Source organism: Polistes dominula, unplaced genomic scaffold, assembly GCF_049000335.1.
Source record: "Polistes dominula isolate Pdom_NZ unplaced genomic scaffold, Pdom_raw_medaka contig_22, whole genome shotgun sequence".
Classification (NCBI taxonomy): Eukaryota; Metazoa; Arthropoda; class Insecta; order Hymenoptera; family Vespidae; genus Polistes; species Polistes dominula.
In genome coordinates this window covers 138,667-157,984 of record NW_028300966.1, presented here as the reverse complement: position 1 = coordinate 157,984, position 19,318 = coordinate 138,667, and the positions used below count along the sequence as shown (strand labels likewise).

At 32.5% G+C, this 19,318-nt stretch overlaps 2 protein-coding genes across 6 annotated transcripts; one reads left to right on the top strand and one right to left on the bottom strand.

The window, feature by feature from the left end:
* Window positions 1–9: 9 nt before the first annotated feature.
* On the top strand, window positions 10–6,813 carry Fic (FIC domain protein adenylyltransferase). 3 transcript variants are annotated; one of them, XM_015329101.2, is made up of 5 exons: window positions 10–332; window positions 404–1,076; window positions 1,417–1,488; window positions 1,694–1,900; window positions 1,995–6,813. In XM_015329101.2, the coding sequence occupies exons 1-5, from the start codon at window positions 137–139 to the stop codon at window positions 2,353–2,355; spliced, it is 1,509 nt and encodes a 502-aa protein (XP_015184587.1). In that variant the 5' UTR covers window positions 10–136; the 3' UTR covers window positions 2,356–6,813. The 3 variants fall into 3 exon arrangements, with proteins under 3 accessions (XP_015184587.1, XP_015184588.1, XP_015184590.1); XM_015329104.2 differs by having other exon boundaries at window positions 193–332; window positions 409–1,076; XM_015329102.2 differs by lacking the exon at window positions 1,417–1,488 and having other exon boundaries at window positions 11–332.
* A 2,234-nt stretch (window positions 6,814–9,047) lies between these two features.
* On the bottom strand, window positions 9,048–18,624 carry Klp10A (kinesin-like protein 10A). 3 transcript variants are annotated; one of them, XM_089172930.1, is made up of 12 exons: window positions 16,442–18,624; window positions 16,214–16,308; window positions 15,567–15,659; window positions 14,363–14,509; window positions 13,857–13,887; window positions 12,705–13,149; window positions 12,045–12,618; window positions 11,698–11,947; window positions 11,434–11,588; window positions 11,147–11,353; window positions 10,880–11,054; window positions 9,048–10,428 (listed from the first exon to the last, which is right to left on the bottom strand). In XM_089172930.1, the coding sequence occupies exons 1-12, from the start codon at window positions 17,550–17,552 to the stop codon at window positions 9,131–9,133; spliced, it is 4,581 nt and encodes a 1,526-aa protein (XP_089029056.1). In that variant the 5' UTR covers window positions 17,553–18,624; the 3' UTR covers window positions 9,048–9,130. The 3 variants fall into 3 exon arrangements, with proteins under 3 accessions (XP_089029056.1, XP_089029057.1, XP_089029058.1); XM_089172931.1 differs by having other exon boundaries at window positions 14,387–14,509; window positions 16,442–18,623; XM_089172932.1 differs by lacking the exon at window positions 14,363–14,509 and having other exon boundaries at window positions 16,442–18,623.
* Between the last annotated feature and the right edge of the window lie 694 nt (window positions 18,625–19,318).

The window sequence follows — 19,318 nt, the reverse complement described above, 5'->3', positions numbered from 1 at the left end:
GAAATCGACCACATGTTATCAGAAAGTCGATTCTAGTCAGTTGTCATTCTTGTTGTACGGTAAATCTCCTAAGGAAAAGGATGATAGAATTTGATAAAAATATCAAGCTTTCGCTGTATTATTGTTTTAATAAAAGATGCCACCATCTAGCATCACAGAGAATTATATCTTTTGTTCAAAGTCCGCTTACGTGAAGAGTGTTAACAAAAATGTAGACGCTATGACACCGAATAGGTTAATTGTGTTCCTTGTCTTTGTGTCAGGGATTGCAGTCGCCGTTATTGGTACATTGTTGACGCAGTATATATGTGGACTGTCAATAGATTATACAGGTGTGATTGTAACATTTGTCAATATAAGTTATTCATTACAAATTGATTTTCATTCTGTTATTTTTTTGTAGAACAGGAGTTTCATCATGTATTTTCGCCATTGCCTCCGGAGGGTATTTTAAATGTTTACGATGAAGGTGCAATGAGCATCATATTGCAGTCATCTGAAATGAAAAATTCTGAGATAGAAAGAACAGCTGCATCTACGGCTGAAGCACTATCATCATTACATTTAGCATTAGAGATGAAACTTTCTGGAAAACAGAAAAAAGCTGTCAAGTTATTCCAACATGCTGTAGTATTAGCACCGCATCATCCCGATGTTCTAAATCATTATGGAGAGTTCTTGGAACAAATGCAAAATGATGTTATTAAAGCCAATGAGTTTTATGTACGTGCCTTAAGTTATCAACCAAATCATAAAAGTGCCTTAATCAATAGCCAAAGAACTGCACGCGTTGTTGAAGAATTAGATAGAAGATTTTTAAGACGTATTGATCAAAAGAGAAATACGTTATCTGCCATACCAGATAACAATGCTGCATTAATACGAGCTAAAAAAGAAGCTTATTTTCAACATATTTATCATACCGTGGGCATAGAAGGGAATACGATGAATTTGGCCCAAACAAGAGCCATTGTCGAAACTAGGATTGCTGTTGCTGGAAAAAGTATTGATGAACACAATGAAATATTAGGATTGGATGCTGCCATGAAATATATCAATGCTACATTAGTTAATAAGTAAGTTTTTTTTTATATTATCATTACAAAATTAACTTCAAAGTCAGACATTATTGTGTAATGTACATGATAATAATTTTCTAATGATTGCTTTGATTTATATTTCCATCTAATTTCAACTCTCCGGATTAATTTTAAAATACTTCTTAACATTTATTATTTATCTTATGGTTTCGGTTTGAAGACACTTTTATAGTGCATGAAACACACCCCCCCCCACCCTCTCCTTACAAGTAATTATTTCTTCATTTATTACAAATAAATATTTGCATATAATTTGATCATTATAATAAATTCTTTGAGATTACGGCTAAATGCTATATCTAATGCTTTTGCTTAGATTGAATGCTCCAGACTGGAACGCTTATAATACAGCTTGCTGCGGTACTGAAAGTGATCAAACGTTCCAAACGTGAGCATTGTAATATAATCTCACTTAAGCTAACCTCGTATTGTCTTATAAATGAGTGATTCATTGTTTTTTTGTTTTTTTGTTTTTTTATATTTTTAATCATACAATGCTCTGCAACTGAGGGAAACGATTTGTCTTGTAATCATTCGAACTTGTACATTTATATGCTATACTATATCTTATTGAAATATTTGTCTTATTTCAGAGTAGGATCAATCTCAATAAAAGATATATTAGAAATACACAGACGAGTTTTAGGACACGTAGATCCTGTCGAATGTGGACAATTTCGACGTACTCAAGTTTATGTAGGTGGACACATACCTCCAGGTCCTGACGATATTCATTACCTTATGGAAGAATTTGCTTTGTGGCTAAACAGTGAGAGAGCCATCAGAATGCACCCAGTGAGGTAAACTAATCTTAATCTTAACAAATAAATTCATTCATTTATTTAGATGAAAACAACTTATTCAAATAATACATATAATAAACATCTTGTCCAGATATGCAGCTCTTGCCCATTATAAATTAGTGCATATACATCCGTTTTCTGATGGTAATGGTAGAACATCTCGATTATTAATGAATATGATACTTATGCAAGCTGGATACCCTCCAGTCATTATACAGAAACAACATCGTCATAAATATTATGAACATTTGCAAATTGCTAATAGTGGTGACGTTAGGCCATTTGTCAGATTTATAGCCGAATGTACAGAACAAACATTGGATTTATTTTTATGGGCAACTAGCGAATTTTCTCGACAAGTTCCAGCCTTGAGTCAAGATACATTATTTACAGAAAAGCAAAATACTATCATATTAGAGGATGAGAACAGTGATGATTTTGAGGATGATTAATAAATTAAATAATCAAAGTATTACATTAAATGTAAGAACAATATGCCAAAGATTATATTACAATTTTATATTTTGAGTCATCAAATCGTTGATCTTATTTAAATATGGTATATCTGCGTGCTACAGTTCTATTTTATATCAATCATTATTCCAATGCAGATGGCAATGCAGAGAGACATTAAGCTTAGATTATGAAAAAATTAAAACTAATATTCGATTTTTTTTAAATTTTAATGAAGTCTTGCCAAACATTTATTGTAAAATAGTTTTATATTTTGTAAAAATTACAATAATATATATATATATTTGTCGTCGTCAACGCAAATTAATTCAAGAGATTTATATTATTTATATTTTAATATTTTAATATTGTTCCAGCACAAATATATTTGTTATATTTTCAATTGTTTATTCATAGAAATAATTTCTTCCATATGCATTCTCTGTTGTTATTGTTGTTGACTCTTATATAAATTTAATGTAATATTTCCATTATGTGTGTACATAGTACAGATTTCAATTCAAATCTAAATCTGTGATGCAATGATGTAAAAAATTTGTGTAAGATATGTTTAAAAAAATAAGTAAGTTATTTAAATATTATATCCTAATTGACGGAAACCATTTGTAATTATTACTTGCTGGTCAAGTTATATACATATATACATATGTAATATACAAACTATTATAAATATTAATAAATATGTAATTTATAATCAAAAAATTATTTGCTTTTCTTTTTTCTTCGATATATTTGATATATATTTGAATGTTCAAAATAAATAATTATAAATAAACTTTATAGATTTCATAACTTTATTTGAAATAAAAATTAATTTTTACTATAGATTGAAAAGAAAAAAAAATGATGATAATTATAACAACAGGAAATATTAGTCTTTTATTAGGATAAGAAACCGATTATATGGTTTTATTTTTTTTTTTTTTTTATTCATTAAGCAACAACGTGAAAACTCTGTTTTACATGGATGTACACATATATTGAATTTTGTGTACATCGATTAAAACTGCTCAGAAGTTGACTAAATGCATATGATATTATTCGGAATTTTGTATATTGTTATTTCGTAATTGTTCTTTCTCATAAATTATTTGATTATAAAAAATAAAACGTTAACATTTCTCGCTAGTAAGCTTTTATATCATCAATATATACGTTTACTACTTATACATAAAACATTTCTTTCAGAAACTTCTGTACTATGCTGTTTGTTTGTTTTTATTCTTCTCTCTTTTTCTTTTAATAGACAGAGACACATTTCATCAGTTACATTTAGCCAATTTTGACTTCTGTCTAATTCATCTTTTTTTTTCATATATATATATATAGAATCCTTAATTTTACGTAATACGGCATTAAGAATGTACGGCTGGATCTGGTATTAAAAATACGAAATCTCTATTAAATCGACGAAAATACTAAGCGCCTACAATGACATTCGACCTAATAATACACCTCAAATTTGTTTTTTGTTAACACTTAGCGCCTGGTAGAATCAATAAGATAATAAATACTTATTGTTCCTATTTCAAATAAAAACAAAAAAAAACAAAAAAGAACAAAAAATACAATATTCAATAAATTATCATCATCTTTTTATATGTATTCTTCATTTTGACTCTGTCAAACATCAATTCTTATGGTGTTTGTAAAAGCTGATATATATATATAATACATGGAAATATTTAGTAGAAATATGCTTTTTTTGTTCAGCAGCAGAAATTTTCTAAATATTTTTGCAAACTTAACTATAAATAATCTTTCTTTTTCCTTGTAAATTATTTATAGTGTAATGACACGTATAATAATGTGACATGTATAAGTTGAAGAGCGATTATCATCATCCTTTTGCATGCATCAATTGGTTTATGCTAGAAAAGCTTTTAAAAACAAAAACAATATTAAATAATTTATTAATAATTAATGATTGTTGTGAGAGCGATAAGGCTGCAAGTATAATGTAAGCGAAGGAATATATACGACGAGGAGATAACTATTAGAGCATGATACGCATGTTTACAATTAACTACTTTAAAGTCTTTTTTTTTCTTTTTTTGCAAAAAGAAAAACATTAAAAAGAAAAGAACAAAAATACGTTCGCAATATCGCAATACGAGGAAAAACTAAAACACTTGAAATTGATGATCTTGGTTCACCATCGTACAAGTTCCGTTTTTTTTTTTTTATCATTATTATTCCCTAAATTGTTATACTTTTGAAATCAGTCGTTATTTGGTTTAAACGCGAGTATCACTTAAATGTGTAAGGTGTAAATCTATGTAATTAAGTTTATTTCATTCGTTTCTATGAATTGTTTTCGAACTATTTTCAAACTATTTCATACACTAAGGCTTGCTTTAGTTTTATCCAATAGTACACACTGGGTCCCCCACGAAAATATACTTAGAATCTAATTCAATGTATTTTCTAGGTAATGTGTGTGTGTGTGTTTTGCGTCATAATACAAGTGTACACATATTTATCCTAGTGAGATAATCTTGATTTTGGTATAATAAGCATAAATCTTATGAACTGACTCGCATATTGTTCGATAGACAGTATATGTATGTCTATATATCTACAATTTTAATTTCAATTTTCTTTTTAAAATCGTTTAAGATTCTGATTAAGGAAATAAGATTCATGTACTTGACAAATATTGTATAATAATGCTGAAAAGATAAACAGATATATATATATATATATGTATATACAGAGAAAGAGAGAGAGCGCGTGGAAAAGATAAAAATAATTAATAAAAAGTATTGATATACTCATTAAAATGATATATATATATATATAATATTACTATAAAATATGTTCAAAATACACCATGATATTTCTTGCGTAGTACATGCTCTTTTTCTTCGTCTAACTAAGAACCACATACAATTTTTGTCTCTTAACTATATTCTTTTGCACAGTAAGATTTGTCCAAGGTCTAACAAAGATAAAAGTAAATATACAAGATGTATATATCTTTGCAGTGAAAAAAAGCTCCTCGTAAGATTAAAGTTTAAATGTAGGTAGTAATTAATGGTGTGAAAAAGTACACGCACTCTTTCACAACACCTGCATTTGTCGTATTTCTCTCTCTCGTAGTTATTTCCAATTTGTCCTTTATTTTCGGATTTTTATTAATGTCTACATTTATATAATAGCTCTCCTAAAATAGTTGCAATAATAATGGTACGGGGTTTTTTTTTTTTTTTTTAATTAATTTGTAATGAAATCTGTTTTGTAACACACCAAACGTCCTGCGTCTTCTTCTTCTTCTTCTTCTTCTTTAAACGAAATGATATACTTTTTTAATGCATTTATTATTATTATTATTTCCTTTTCTTCTTAGCTGTTATAATATATTCTTAAATACATATGAATTTTATTTCTATGCATCACTTTGTTTGAATTTTTAATTGATTAATTTCTAGTACAGTACATACGCGTTATTTTATCAACCACTCTACTAATCACTACACAAAGTACCACCAGCATTTTTATTTCTTGTCTTTTTTAATTTTTTTTTCTTTCAATTATATTATTATAATAATACTACTATTATTTTGTATTTTGTCTTGGAGCAAGCGAGGACTATCTTCGAACTTTTGATACAGCTCATTTAGTTTGATGTGGGGGGAAGAGGATTAGAACGAAAGTGATCAAATTTTCACCGATATAAGAAACAAGATGAGTAAAATTACTTTATCACAGTATTTTAGATAAACAAATGCGTGTGTGTGTGTGAGACAGTTAAATATTATAGTATGTATCTATATAATAATTGTGAAAAATATCTTGTGATCTTCGTAATGTTTATTTATTGTATCGATGTGGAAGTTACGATATACCTTTTTTTAAAAAAGTATACACACGATCGTACCATTTTGAACGAGAAATAATTACAAAAAAAAAAACAAAAAAAAAGGACGGAAATGAAAAACGCACGCGTATGTAATAAAATATAAATCGAGAAGAAAAGGTGATAATTAATCCAAACATTTGAAACATTCTCGGTTTGTTAAGAAAAATCATTGTTAATTCAATCGGACGGGTGTTGTCTGTTTTCACTTGAAAATAATCATCAGTTACATTAAAAGTTATTTCTAGTTTTGTGTGTGTTCGAATCCTTTGCTCCTTTTATTGTAATCTTGCAAGATTTCTTCTCGTCAATGAGCTATATAAATGGTGGTATAGAGTCTGACTATAATCAGTACTAATGATTCTTAAAGGAACATCAAAGTATCATTACCAATGACTAAAAAAATGTGATGTTTAAAAGTCAAATATCGGCGGTCTCTCTTTTCCTGGAAAAAACTGCAAATGTTAATCTGCAAATATTTCAAAAAGATTTGTCTTTTTTTTTTCTTCTTTCTTTTTAATATATATATATAATATTTATATCGTTTTTCTTCTACTGATATTTTAAAAAATAGAAATCCCTTCTCTTGATTTTATTTGGAATAAAATAGAGAGAAGAAAGAAAGAGAAATAAGAGAGAAAGATAGGTAGAAAAAGAGAATATTTTTGTTCTTATATCAAAAGGCAAGAAAGGTGTGTCGTCGATAAATATGTGTATACAGTCGTCAGGTAACTGTGCTAATCTCAGACGATGAAATTACACTGTTATATTTCCGACTCTTCTAAGGGTAGAAAGAGTTGACACGCTTGACATAAGGAGGACACGATGTGGGCGTCTTTTACAAGTTGTTTGCTGGCGTCTTTTCTTCCTTTCTTCCTTCCTTCCTTCCTTCCGGTAATGAGTGTATGCTTTTAGATTTTTACGTCTTTAATTATATCGCAAGTTGCGCGTTCGCGTCATCTTCTGACTGATTTGTTCTTCTTGCAGTAACTGGCTTCGAAATTGACTGACTTGGTCCAATGCAGCGTTCAGGCTGTCACGTTGCTGCACCAACAACTGCTCCCATTTCTGGGCATACGCTGTAACAGATAACATTTATATCTGTCAGCCTACAACTATTATAAATCTAACAATGAAGGTAGGAAGTTCAGAGTTAAAAGTTTTTATCACAAAGATGATATTCTGGATGATTTGGCAGAGAACCAACCCTTTGTGACACTCCAGATTATTACATATTACAAATGTATGTAAATTTCACTCTTCATATCTTACATATTTTGCTTTTTTAGTCAGGGTTGCGTCATTATTGAACATCTAAGTAGCTATGATGATTAATCTTAAAGCAAATGAATTATTTTCATTAATAGGATGATTAAAGCGTTATTTTTGTTTGATTCTTCTTCATTTTTTATATCATCAGCAAGGAGAACACAAAAGTCCTTTCATTATTCTATTAAAATACATTGAATTAGCACAAAGAAAATATAGCTATTATTCAGGTAATCCACACAAAAATAATATTTATTAACAATAATCTTGATTTTGTATACATTACAAATTAATAATATATATCGGCAATTAAAGAATACATATAGCTACTTTTTCAACGCACCAATAATAATTTGAAAATAATTTACCTTTTCGTGTATGTGTGTGTAGCAGTGGCTTTTTTGCTTATATAGAGAGGAAGAAGATTAATTTCATGAAAATGCACTGAACAATCTTGCAGAATGCTGCGCAATAAAAGGAGAGACTAAATTATAAGAGAAAAGAAAAAAGTTGAGTTTATTCTTCAAAATGTTTCACATTATTTGTTGCATACCACGAAAGATTGATTGAGTATCGTTAAAAAACATTATTTTTGGGGATTGACAACACTAGATTAAATTGGCATCGAGTTCACCGACATAATGATTATTTCGCGGAGCATATGTAATTAGTATATGTATAATTATAATGTGCATTTTATATACGAGTGTATAAATGGCAAGCTGCTTTTTGTGATATTTATATAGAATTGTTTATCGCATATTATCGTACCATCCGAAAATAGTTTTCTTTCTATCAGACGCCTATGCAACGAGAAGCTCCTTAGGTAGGGTGACTCAAACTTTGTTCTTTTCCTTCTGAAATCTGTAAGTGTTCTGGCATTTTAGTCAATAAGCTCTAGTCTATTATTTTCAAATTGTCGATTTCAATTTATACATTGATTAAGTTGTTGTATTTCGTTCTAATAACTAATTCATTTTCTTTTTTCTTTTTTTCTTTTTTGCTGCAAATGTTTAAGTTTGATGGTAAATAATATCAAGTGTTATATGATAGTGCATTTTCTGGAATGAATTGAAATAAATATTCATAACATAACATACATACGGTTTACAAATATTATTTTCTTTATAAGATTTTGTAAAACGTATTGTTAATAATATCGTCGTATTACAATAACATGCTTCTTTCGGTATATAAAATAAAAAAAAATATATTAATTAAACATCTTATATCAAATGTAAATGTAATCATCACACATAAATAGATCCATGTACAAAATTGGAATGTAACTTATAAGAAAACTATAAATTTATCTTGTTATTGTTATCCATGGAAAAGAAGAAGAAGAAGAAGAAGAAGAAGAAAAAAAAGACACAAACATATTCACGTGCATGCAGCAACTGAACTTAATTATAAAAGTCAAATGCTCAAAATTTCTATTTAGTTATTAAATTAAAAGATATGCCGAAGCATTCCAATTGTACTCATATTATATTTCAATTACTTGTCGATATTATAATCATATTATTATTTGTTTATCGCTTAGTAATTTAATATAATTTCATTGACTTTAAACGATAGTATTTGAAGATTTCTTTGCTCAAATTAATAACTATACACTACTCTCATTCTTGCCTATTTTGTACATACATAATAAAGGCAATATAAACGGTAGGCAAGAATGAAAGTAAAATTATATTTTTAATAACAATGTAGATAAAGGTTAATAATTTTCTGTAAAATGGTTGAAAAATAGGAGAGCCAGCAGCTTGTTTGTTCAAATGAGACGTTTTATCTTTAAATTTTAAATTGACCCAACATTTTGCCGAGCTTCTGCAACATTCAAAAATATTGCAAGATACTAGATCATCTTCTTGAACGTTAATAGAAGAAGCAAGTTTGTTATCTTCGGCGAAATGATTATTGCTATTAGATACATAAAAGTCATTCTTCTGTACATTTTTTGTACTAGTATTTGGTTTGTCATCCTCTTGCGCCAGCAGCTTGCATCTCAAATTTATATTACGATCAGAATAAATGTCATAATTCAAACATATATCTTCTTTACTGTTATTATCCTGATCAGATTTCATATTATTATGCGAGTCCAATTCTTCTGTATGACAGTTGATGGGTAACTGATGATAATTATTATTGAATAATTGTTTATCTGTTTTCTCGATACCCTTCAACAAAACTTGGTCATTAAAAGTAAATTCATTTGAATGAAATATATTTGTATTTGTCAATGGTTTCTTATCTTTGAAAATATTAGAATTATTGTTACAAGTTGTTGTTGTTGTAGTCAATGCGTCGCATAAATTTTTATTACTATCACGTGGCAAATATTTGTATTTTCTATCATTAAAAAGTTGTTTATATTTTTTAGATCTATCGGAAAAAGTTCCAGACCAATGATATTTCGATGCTTTCTTTTTTCCAGGCGCAGTCCATTTAGAACGTTGATTTACGCTCGATTTTGTGGAACGAAATCTTACCACCGACGACGACGACGACGACAACGACGACTCTTTATTAATCGTTTTTTTCACTGTAACGGAACCTGTACTTTTATTGTTTCTTTCATTAGATTTTACAAGTGTCATTTGACTATTAATTATCTCATCATTATCATCATCATCATCATCATCATCATCATCATCATCATCATTATCATCATCATCATCGGTAGAGTTGGGACTCGTATAGCTTTTGCATTTTCTTTCGTCCTTTGAAGAAAATTTCAGTGAATTCTTGATACTTGTTTTATTGGTTGCATACAAATCATCCCGTTGTATATTGTTATCTGAAGAGTCGTTCGTACTGTCGTTTATCAAAATCGTTGCATTTAATGTCGTATTGTTGCTTCCCCAGCTCCGGTTTAACGTGAAGATTGAATTCGCCTTAGTCTTAGAGCGCGAATCTGTTATAAAACGCCACACACTGTGATAGTACAAAGTTTTTCGTTTTTTTTTGTTTTGTTTTTTTTTTTTTGGTTTTTATTTAGATGGGAAACGAAAAACATACTTTTTTCTGTTTGTAACCTTAAGAGTAATTAATTTCTCACTTAAAAGGGAAAAGAAAAGAAAAAATAAAGAGGAAAAGCGAAGAATAAAACATCAAAGAATTTCTTTGCATTTCACAAAGCTAATGCTAGTGCATTATTACTATTAATAACACAAATATAAATTCATGCTGAACTTTGAAAGCGATACACCTTATTCGTACGCTTCAGTATGTTTATTGCCATTATTAACTAACGGCTCTTTCTATTCAATTTCAAGATAAAATGGAGTAACAACAATTAACTTATGGGAGCATATTCGTGGTAAACATAGAAACGGTTCATGCTTATGTGAAAAAAAAGACCTTACCTTCTTGATCGTAGTCCACTTCGTGTGTTGCACTGAATACACTGTGTGCTTCATTGAGAAATCTGGTCGAGTTGTCCATTACCATTTTGTGTGTATCTAATACCTCCTCTTCTAACATTTGTAAAACAGAAACTGCTTCGTGAAAAGTATAGAGGTCTTGCGAAAGTTCACCTTCCTAATTAAATCGCAAAGATATTCCTTTTTATTTTTTACTGATTCCTTCACTGATTACAACAATAGGGACAAAATAATAGTTACAGTACTCACATTCAAAGATCGAAGTTGTGCAAGATCACTGTCTGAAAGAACGCTATTGTTAGCCTGTTCTTCTATCTTCAGTCCTCGATCATCGTCCGTAGGTGAAACTTTGATTTCCGATGGATCAGTTGCAGCTAATTCCTTTACTCTATCCGCGTACCTTAATGTGTTTAATGAATGCTCGCAAGAACTCATACCAGGACTAATCATCGCTATCTATAAATGACATTTTCTTCTTGATATACAACAGGTTTACAATAAACGTTTAATATATAATAGAAGGAAATTTGACTAACCATACAAGTTTTGGATTTTTCACCAATAAAACTATCCCTCAACACCTGAGTCAATTTACTTGCCCTGAAAGGCAAGTGTGCTCCTTTACGACTTAGAGCACGAATACACTCCTTTAACGCTAGCAAGGATTTATTTATCTCAGCACCCTCCATACCTGTGCCGAATTGATGACACCAAATTCATATATGTAAAATAATACACGCACGCACGCACGCACGCACGCACGCACGCACGCATAATATATATATAGAAAAAAATCTCACGCGTTTGCCTATTCGCTGAAGAAGTATCGGCGCCTCTTTCATTTCCAGCAAGATCAACTAGAGAAAATTTTCCGTGCACTCTGTGCGTACCCGAGGTTCTTGCTATTATTTGAAATATCGCGTGTGACCTCGAAGAATTGGAATTTGCGCTGGTTTGACCACTCGTTCTAGCGCTGTTACCATGTTGTATCAATTTTAATACCTCATCACACGTTTCTACTACTTTTTCCGTTAGTCCAACTATTTGAACCTAGAACAAAGTCATTAATATTACATATTTATTCTTATATTTATTCAATATACTGACTGATTTGAATAAGATTTATTAATTAACACAGCTGCCATACTTGTTGTTTCCCATCCTCTAATACTCTCAACTTCTCTTTATCCGCCAAGAGATCAAACACTTTTCCAGAATAGATTTCGAAAAAACTAGCAGAGATAACGAGATTTAATGGACGATATTTCGCCATTTTAAGACATTTGAAGACATCCTTAGCAACCATAGCGTATATACCCTTTTTACAGTCCTGCGTTTTACCATTAAAATCACCACCCATAGTATGTGTTTTTCCACTACCAGTTTGTCCGTAGGCGAAACATGTAGCCATACCACCTTCAAAAATCGTCTGTACCAATGGCTTTGCTGTGTATTTGTAGACTATCTCATTGTTACATGTTTCGTCAAACGCATAATCGAACCTAAAAATCTGATTTTCCAAATATTTCGTCAAATCTACTTTGGCTTTTGGCTCGTGGACTACCATTTGACCTTTACTGGGCACACTGATCACGTCGACTTCTTTACGTGCCACTTCTTTCTTATTCAATGGTCGTTTTCTCACGCATACAGTGATCTGATGATCCTCAACGGTATCAGTTTCTCGCAATGGCCGAAATTCTATACTATTCTGATATTCTCTGAAATATGAATGAACATTTTTATCAATCGTTCAATCGTTTATCTCTAGTAACGAAATTATTCATTAAATTTTCATTTAGCTAACCTAATCATGGCAAGAAATTCCCAATTAGGATTGCCTGGATCTAAATTCATCAGAGCTTCCTTTTCTTCTTTAAGTTCTGCCTGGCGTTGTCTCCTTTCTTCTCTATTTTTTTTCAGTCTTTCTACTTCCTTAACGACATTGGATCGTCTACCTCTACCATTCTCTAATTGTGCTTGTTGTTGCTGTTGTGCTTGCTGTTGTTGTTGTTGTTGTTGTTGTTGTTGCTGTTGCTGTTGCTGCTGTTGTTGTAACTGAGCTTGCTTTTGCTTACTCTGAGGGACACTCGTAAGATTTAACTGTGTCATCGGTGCCGGTGGTGGTATATTCTCTAATTCTCGTCTTCCCGTCAATCCAGAAACAGAATCACCATGACCATTTACTGACGTTACTGGAGCCATAATGTTTGTCGGTCGACCTGTTTGTCGTGATGTTTGTCTCGTATTCACTGAAATAATCATTTGATTTATTTACTATATTAGAAGAAAAAAAGGGAAATTAAAAAAGTTATTCTGATAACTTTAAATAAGTGATTTTTTACTTCTTTTCATGAAAAATGAACGAATACATTCGTCTTACCATCATCGATCTCCAAATGAAGTACTTGATCATTATCATTTCTAAATCTTTCGCAGACAACTTTGTTTCTTCTTTTGAAACAGTACAATAGAGGATCAAATCTCATGATTATGAAAGTTTATTGAATAACTTTTATAAAAAAAAGAAATAATAAATGAAAAGTCCGAAGAGTGAGCAGCTAAGAACGAACCACTCGACTGCTAGCAACGTATACGCTATACTGAAAGTTCTGGGGTCCTTGCCCTTGTGTTCTAGCATATAGGCTACGAATATCGATACTTTTCTATGTATGAGTTTATGCCTGCCTGGCCACACGCGACACACTTACTAACATACGTTCTTGTATTCGTAATATCCGGCTTCATTCTACATGAAGAGAACGATGGTGCATACAACCGTAAATGCAGTGTTAGGTCAGCCGAATTGACTTATCGAACGTGTTTTTCCACACTAAAAACTTTGTCATGTTGGATATTCACGCGAAAAGACTTTCAACATTTGAGATTAATAGTTTCTATATTGGACTCGATGATGATGATGACGACGACGACGACAACAAGGATTAATAAAACGTACCTTTAACTGGAACCGACGGCCTCGAGGAGTACTGTAAAATAAACAAAAAAAAGATACGTTAATGATATTATCGTAAGATTAGGTTTAATGCCCTCTTGAAAAAAGAAAGCAAAGCAACAAACTTTATAGAAATAATACAAAGTTTGTTCTCGAAATAAAAAAAGAGGCGGCGGCCGGTGCTATAAAAAAACGTTCTCTCTCTTTTTTTCTTTTTTCATATTTACTTTTGAATGAATTTCTTTTTTTGTTCATGCCGAGTGTATGATACATATATTGCTTGTGTATGTATACGTTGTTTCTGAGAAAGTTCCAGTACCCATCATTCCAGTGGTAATAAATATAAGGAAGAGATTATTATTGAATGAAAGGGAGAATAATAGTGTAAAGTTGAAAATAGTGCTTCCGTGTAATAAAGAGAAAGAATATATGAAGAATATATAAAGAATATATGTATAGGAAAGAAGGAGGAATTAGAGATGTTTAGGGGTAGGAGGAGTGCGCGTTACCGAAAGACGAGATGTGACTCGTACAGGAAGCGTTGCGGATGTAAGGCCATTTCTTGCGGTGTGACCGCCACCACCGTGTCGTCCGAGTGAACCTTCTTCCTGATTTTCCAATTCGTCAACCCCCTCATCCTCCTCGCCGGAAGAGTCCTGTGTTCGTTGTTTTTATTTATTTATCACGCGCGCGCGTGTGTGTGTACGTGTGTGTACGTGTGTGTATATTATACGTTTTGCTTGGCACAAAAAAGGGGAAGATAAAGGAAAAGAAAAATGAAAATTGAACGTTTTATAAATGGGTCGATGAGACGTCGCCGATACGTCGGCGAGAAAATGATTTATTTCATTTTTATTCCGGAGCGGATTTCCGAGGTCGACGATCGATCCATCCATCGGTACACACAGATCCATGGTTAAGAAGAGCAGCGTCCATGAAGGAAAAAAGATGTTGCGATGTTAGTAACATGAATGATGGAACTACTCGCACGTTACAACTTGGACTTGGTCAAGAGGGGGAGAGGAAGGATTTGTCGAGAAAACAAAAGAAATAAGGAAAAGGAACATTTCACTTTGTGTCCCTAAGCCTCTACAAAAATACATGTCATTTCATGTCATCATGTAAATTTCAATCTAAACTAATTTTCTCTTTTGCGTAACATCCGTAGAATAGTACAAATTAAGAAGTTACATATAATATGAGTGAAAGAACAAAAGAGAAAAATATTACACGTTACGAACACTGTGATATCGGTTTCAACTTTTAAACAAAATATTATTACTCCGCGTAGATGCATTAGAAACCGGATTAGTGACCGGAAGTAGGATGAATCATCAAGCTTGTACACGAGTATTTCATGTAAAATTCAATGAAAACTGGCGAAATTTAAATACTGAACGATGAACGATCCTACCTGAAGAACATACATGTACTGAAACATGCTTAGGACCGATCCTTAATGTTACTTTATCGGTTAAAAGAGGAAGAACCATGCTATTCTTTTCACAAGAGAGATATTATATACGTATCCCAGGCAACGAGTAAACAGAATTCGATTCTGACAGTCAATAATAAATGGTTACTTCATTCCTTTCACTAGAACTAATAACATTATACATCCTACTCCCTAATATAATATTTTTGAAAAATCGGCCATAAATTCTATAAGTATTGTAATAATAATAATAATAATAATAATAAATGTCAACGTACCTTTACTAATTCTACCACATTATTCATTTGCGGTGGTCCCATCGTCTTTTTATTTAATTCCGGATTCAAGGCGAGAATCGCATCGATCTCCACCTAAAATCAATACAAATGAAAACAAATTAGATGAAAAGGATTCTTCTTCCATATTGAAAAAAGCTTAGATAATGAATTGAAATGACACGCGTTTTACCTTTCGGCGTGGTATCAAACTCGGCATATAAGGCATTATATGATTAACGCGTTCTACCGAAATTGATTTATTTTCTTTCTAATCAATTATGATACTCGTATAGAGAAATATCACAGGAAACCTGTTAATCGAGCTCAGAAGAAATCACATCGAAGTAGCTTTGAAGCTTGTCGGAAATAGACTCACGTTCCCATTAGCAGTGCATGCTATTGCGTTCGTCGCTGTTGCGTAAGCATCAATTCAAAAATAGTGCGAATAACCGTGACCTACGATTTTTCTATTTCTCATAATTTATACAAATTCAATTGCTTCAACATTATTATGTTAACCCCACTATAAAAGAGATCCAAGTTGTTCAATAGGTGCTTAACTTAATAGGTGCGCGCAATTGAAATTCATTATTTTAAGGGGAGTAGAATTTGGGGACATATTGAAAATGAACAAAATAATGACTTACCTCTTTTCCTTTGGTTTCTCCTTTTTCGAACCATTCTACAGTCACGGTACGTTGCTCCCAATTGACACCAGAGACGATAGCCGAATGAACGCGACCTGAAAGAATAATAAAGAAAGAAACAAGTTAATAAACATACAACAAATTCATTCGATGACATAGTTTTATCATTTATTCATTTAAATACAGGCCGGATTAAAAGTTTGTAAATAATTTTTTGTTACGATATACCGTTCTCTTCGTTTTGCGATTTAACAGGACCTATCATTTCCCGTTTAATTCGATTATGAGACGAAGGTCTTGGTATCATGGATCCTCCTTCTCTTCCTTTATCTTTTTTTCCACTTGCACGATTTTCGTGATTATCTTCAAGTTTTACTTCGAAACTACAAGAATTCAACTTCTTTTTCAAATCTTTCTTATCGAAGGTAGCTGATTTTACAGAGGTCGACGATTCATCGACGTTCAATTCAAACTTGTTTTTGCATTTATTTATAGATTTTTTATTTAGAGAAACTGAGGGGGAAGAACGTTCGACAACATCTTTGCTACATTTCGATCTTTTAATGCTATTTTTCTTCTTCTGTTTCGTTGCTATCAGGGATTTGTCTCGATTCTTCGATCCAATATCGTAATCATTAGAAGGACTTTTGATAGGAAAGTTGATCCTCGATGATATCCTCTCCTCGTTTCTTCTAGCTCTAGAAATTTTCAACGAATTCTCCGAAAACGTATCATCTTCTTGCCTTTCACCAGTTGTTAACAACTCAAATGCAGGACTAGATGTACTAACGGACGTTGCTGTTGATTTTTCCAAGATTTCTTCCTCCTCCACCGATCGATAATCTTTCGAGGAATCCTTGCTCAAAGAATCCTCGCTGTATCGATGATCCTCTTCCTCACCCTCCTCCTCACCCTCCTCGTTACTTGAATCTTGATATACCGAGTCTTCATTTTCGATCAATCTATTAAAATCATTTTCGTGACTAAATCTCTTCTCGTTGGTCGTCCAAGTAAATTCCAAGAGGAGACCACCATCACTCGTGGAAACTTCATCTCGATCGATTTTTTTGTCCAATTTGTCCTCTCTCTCGTCCAACAATATTTCATCATCCTCCTTTTTATTATTCACTTTGAGGTTCTGTTTTATAACCTCGTCCACGTTAAAGGATTTATCGCAACTCGGCGATACATCGAGCGGAGGAGGAGGAGGCAAGGATGAAGAGTCATCGAAAATTTTGGATTTTTTTCTATTGTGCCGATTGGTCTCTTTCAGTTTGTTTTCTTCCTTATCAGGATCCTTTTTTTTGGAGCCACAAACACAACGCGACAACCACTCCATATTTATAAACGACGTCTTTTAAATGGAAATAGGAAAAAACAAGGACGACATCCTGACGATTTGGTTCATCGTCCTGGATGCACCACACTACCTGGATGCTTCGGTCTTGGGATCTTCAAGTAGTTCCTCGCAAAGAGGTTATTGTCATCTCGCCATCTGTGACGAAACGATAATCCTGAAGATGTTTCGATCAAAGGAAAATCGACCCTTCTTCCACGAGTTACGACAATCGAATGTCGTTGTCTTTTCCGATTTACCCTTCTCTATCTGGTGTCCCGATGCAACCGGTCCCCTGTGTCTTTGTGCCTTTCCCCAAGGTGTAATCTTACCTACCAGTCGGTTTCGAGTGTCGAAGTTACCGACTCCTTAGTAGAGTCACTCACTCCGGTATACCGATAACCGAGTATCTGTTATCGAGTCGATTTTCATTCGTAAATATCAATGTCTCTAACCATCGACCAATTTCTTTTATCCACAAAAAATCTTCCTCGTATCTTCTTAAATACACTTTATAGGTTTACCACTAAATCCTACAGTTAATAATATCAATTCTTTTACTTGTTCGTTGTATAATTAACAAAAAAACGGAATTTTTTCTTTTGCGGTATGCCGCATCGTTTCTCGGCTTTCTACTTTTGTGGTTCGAAAATAGAAAAAAGAACAAAATAACCGAGAGAAGAGACGTAAATTAATATCACCGAAGAGACGAGAAGGTTTTTCACCAACTTTCCTCCACTGAGAGTCGATATAGAGCCGGAAATAGAAAACCTTCTCTGTGCTCCAGACAAAATGTCTGGAAAAAGCCACACACACAAATGAGAGGAGAAGAACAAGAGAAGTCTGGCAGTCCAAATTCTTCGAATTCTTTGAAATTCTTTGTAAAAATATTCGCAGTATAGCAAATTCTATGAAATGTAACTTGTATGTAAATAATTTGTCACTGATATCTCATTCACGATCACGTTCTTTTCAAGTGAACCTTGTCTTAGCATTTAAACCATCGACAGGGAAAACAATGTCTTTAAAAAGAGAACGGATTAGCGGAACATCACCACCACCACACCACCACCACACCACCACCACAAACAACGACGACGACGACGACGACAACGAAAATAATAGTGGCGGGAGAATAGCAAGAGAAGCGTCATAACTTCGTCTCGTTCGCCCTGACATCGCTGGATCGACTGACAACATCCTCTGAGAGAGAGCTTGTTTTAATAAACGCATTTATTATGACGCTCGGGAAGTCATTTTTATAGTCCCCTCTTCGTCATCCCTTAAGTAAACAATTTCTCGACTCGACTCAACTCGATTCGACTCGATGAACTCGATCACGTTACGCGCTATCGAATCTTTCCTTCATACATACATGTAGTATACATGTATTATGATTATGTTCTCAAAAAAGTTCTATCACAATATCGACTTCATTCTGATGTATCCTAATTAATTCGAATGACAGAATAAGTTTCTCTTTTAGCAATTACGCTCGTTCATACTAATACAAATTATTTGAAAATCGATTAACATCAAGAAACACGTACATGTCCTCGTTTTGTCATCATCAAAGATGTATGTAATTCGTCGTCGATAAACTTCCTAATTGCCAGAGAAATTAGCTAAGCATCGTTAATAGAGTTCAACTGGGCTAAATACGAGAGCACATTCAAAATTCATTTACCATTACCATTTACCAGTGTACAGTCTGCTGCAGCGTCTCAACGACGACATCGATGTTTCTATGCAGCTTTTCCTATGCAGCT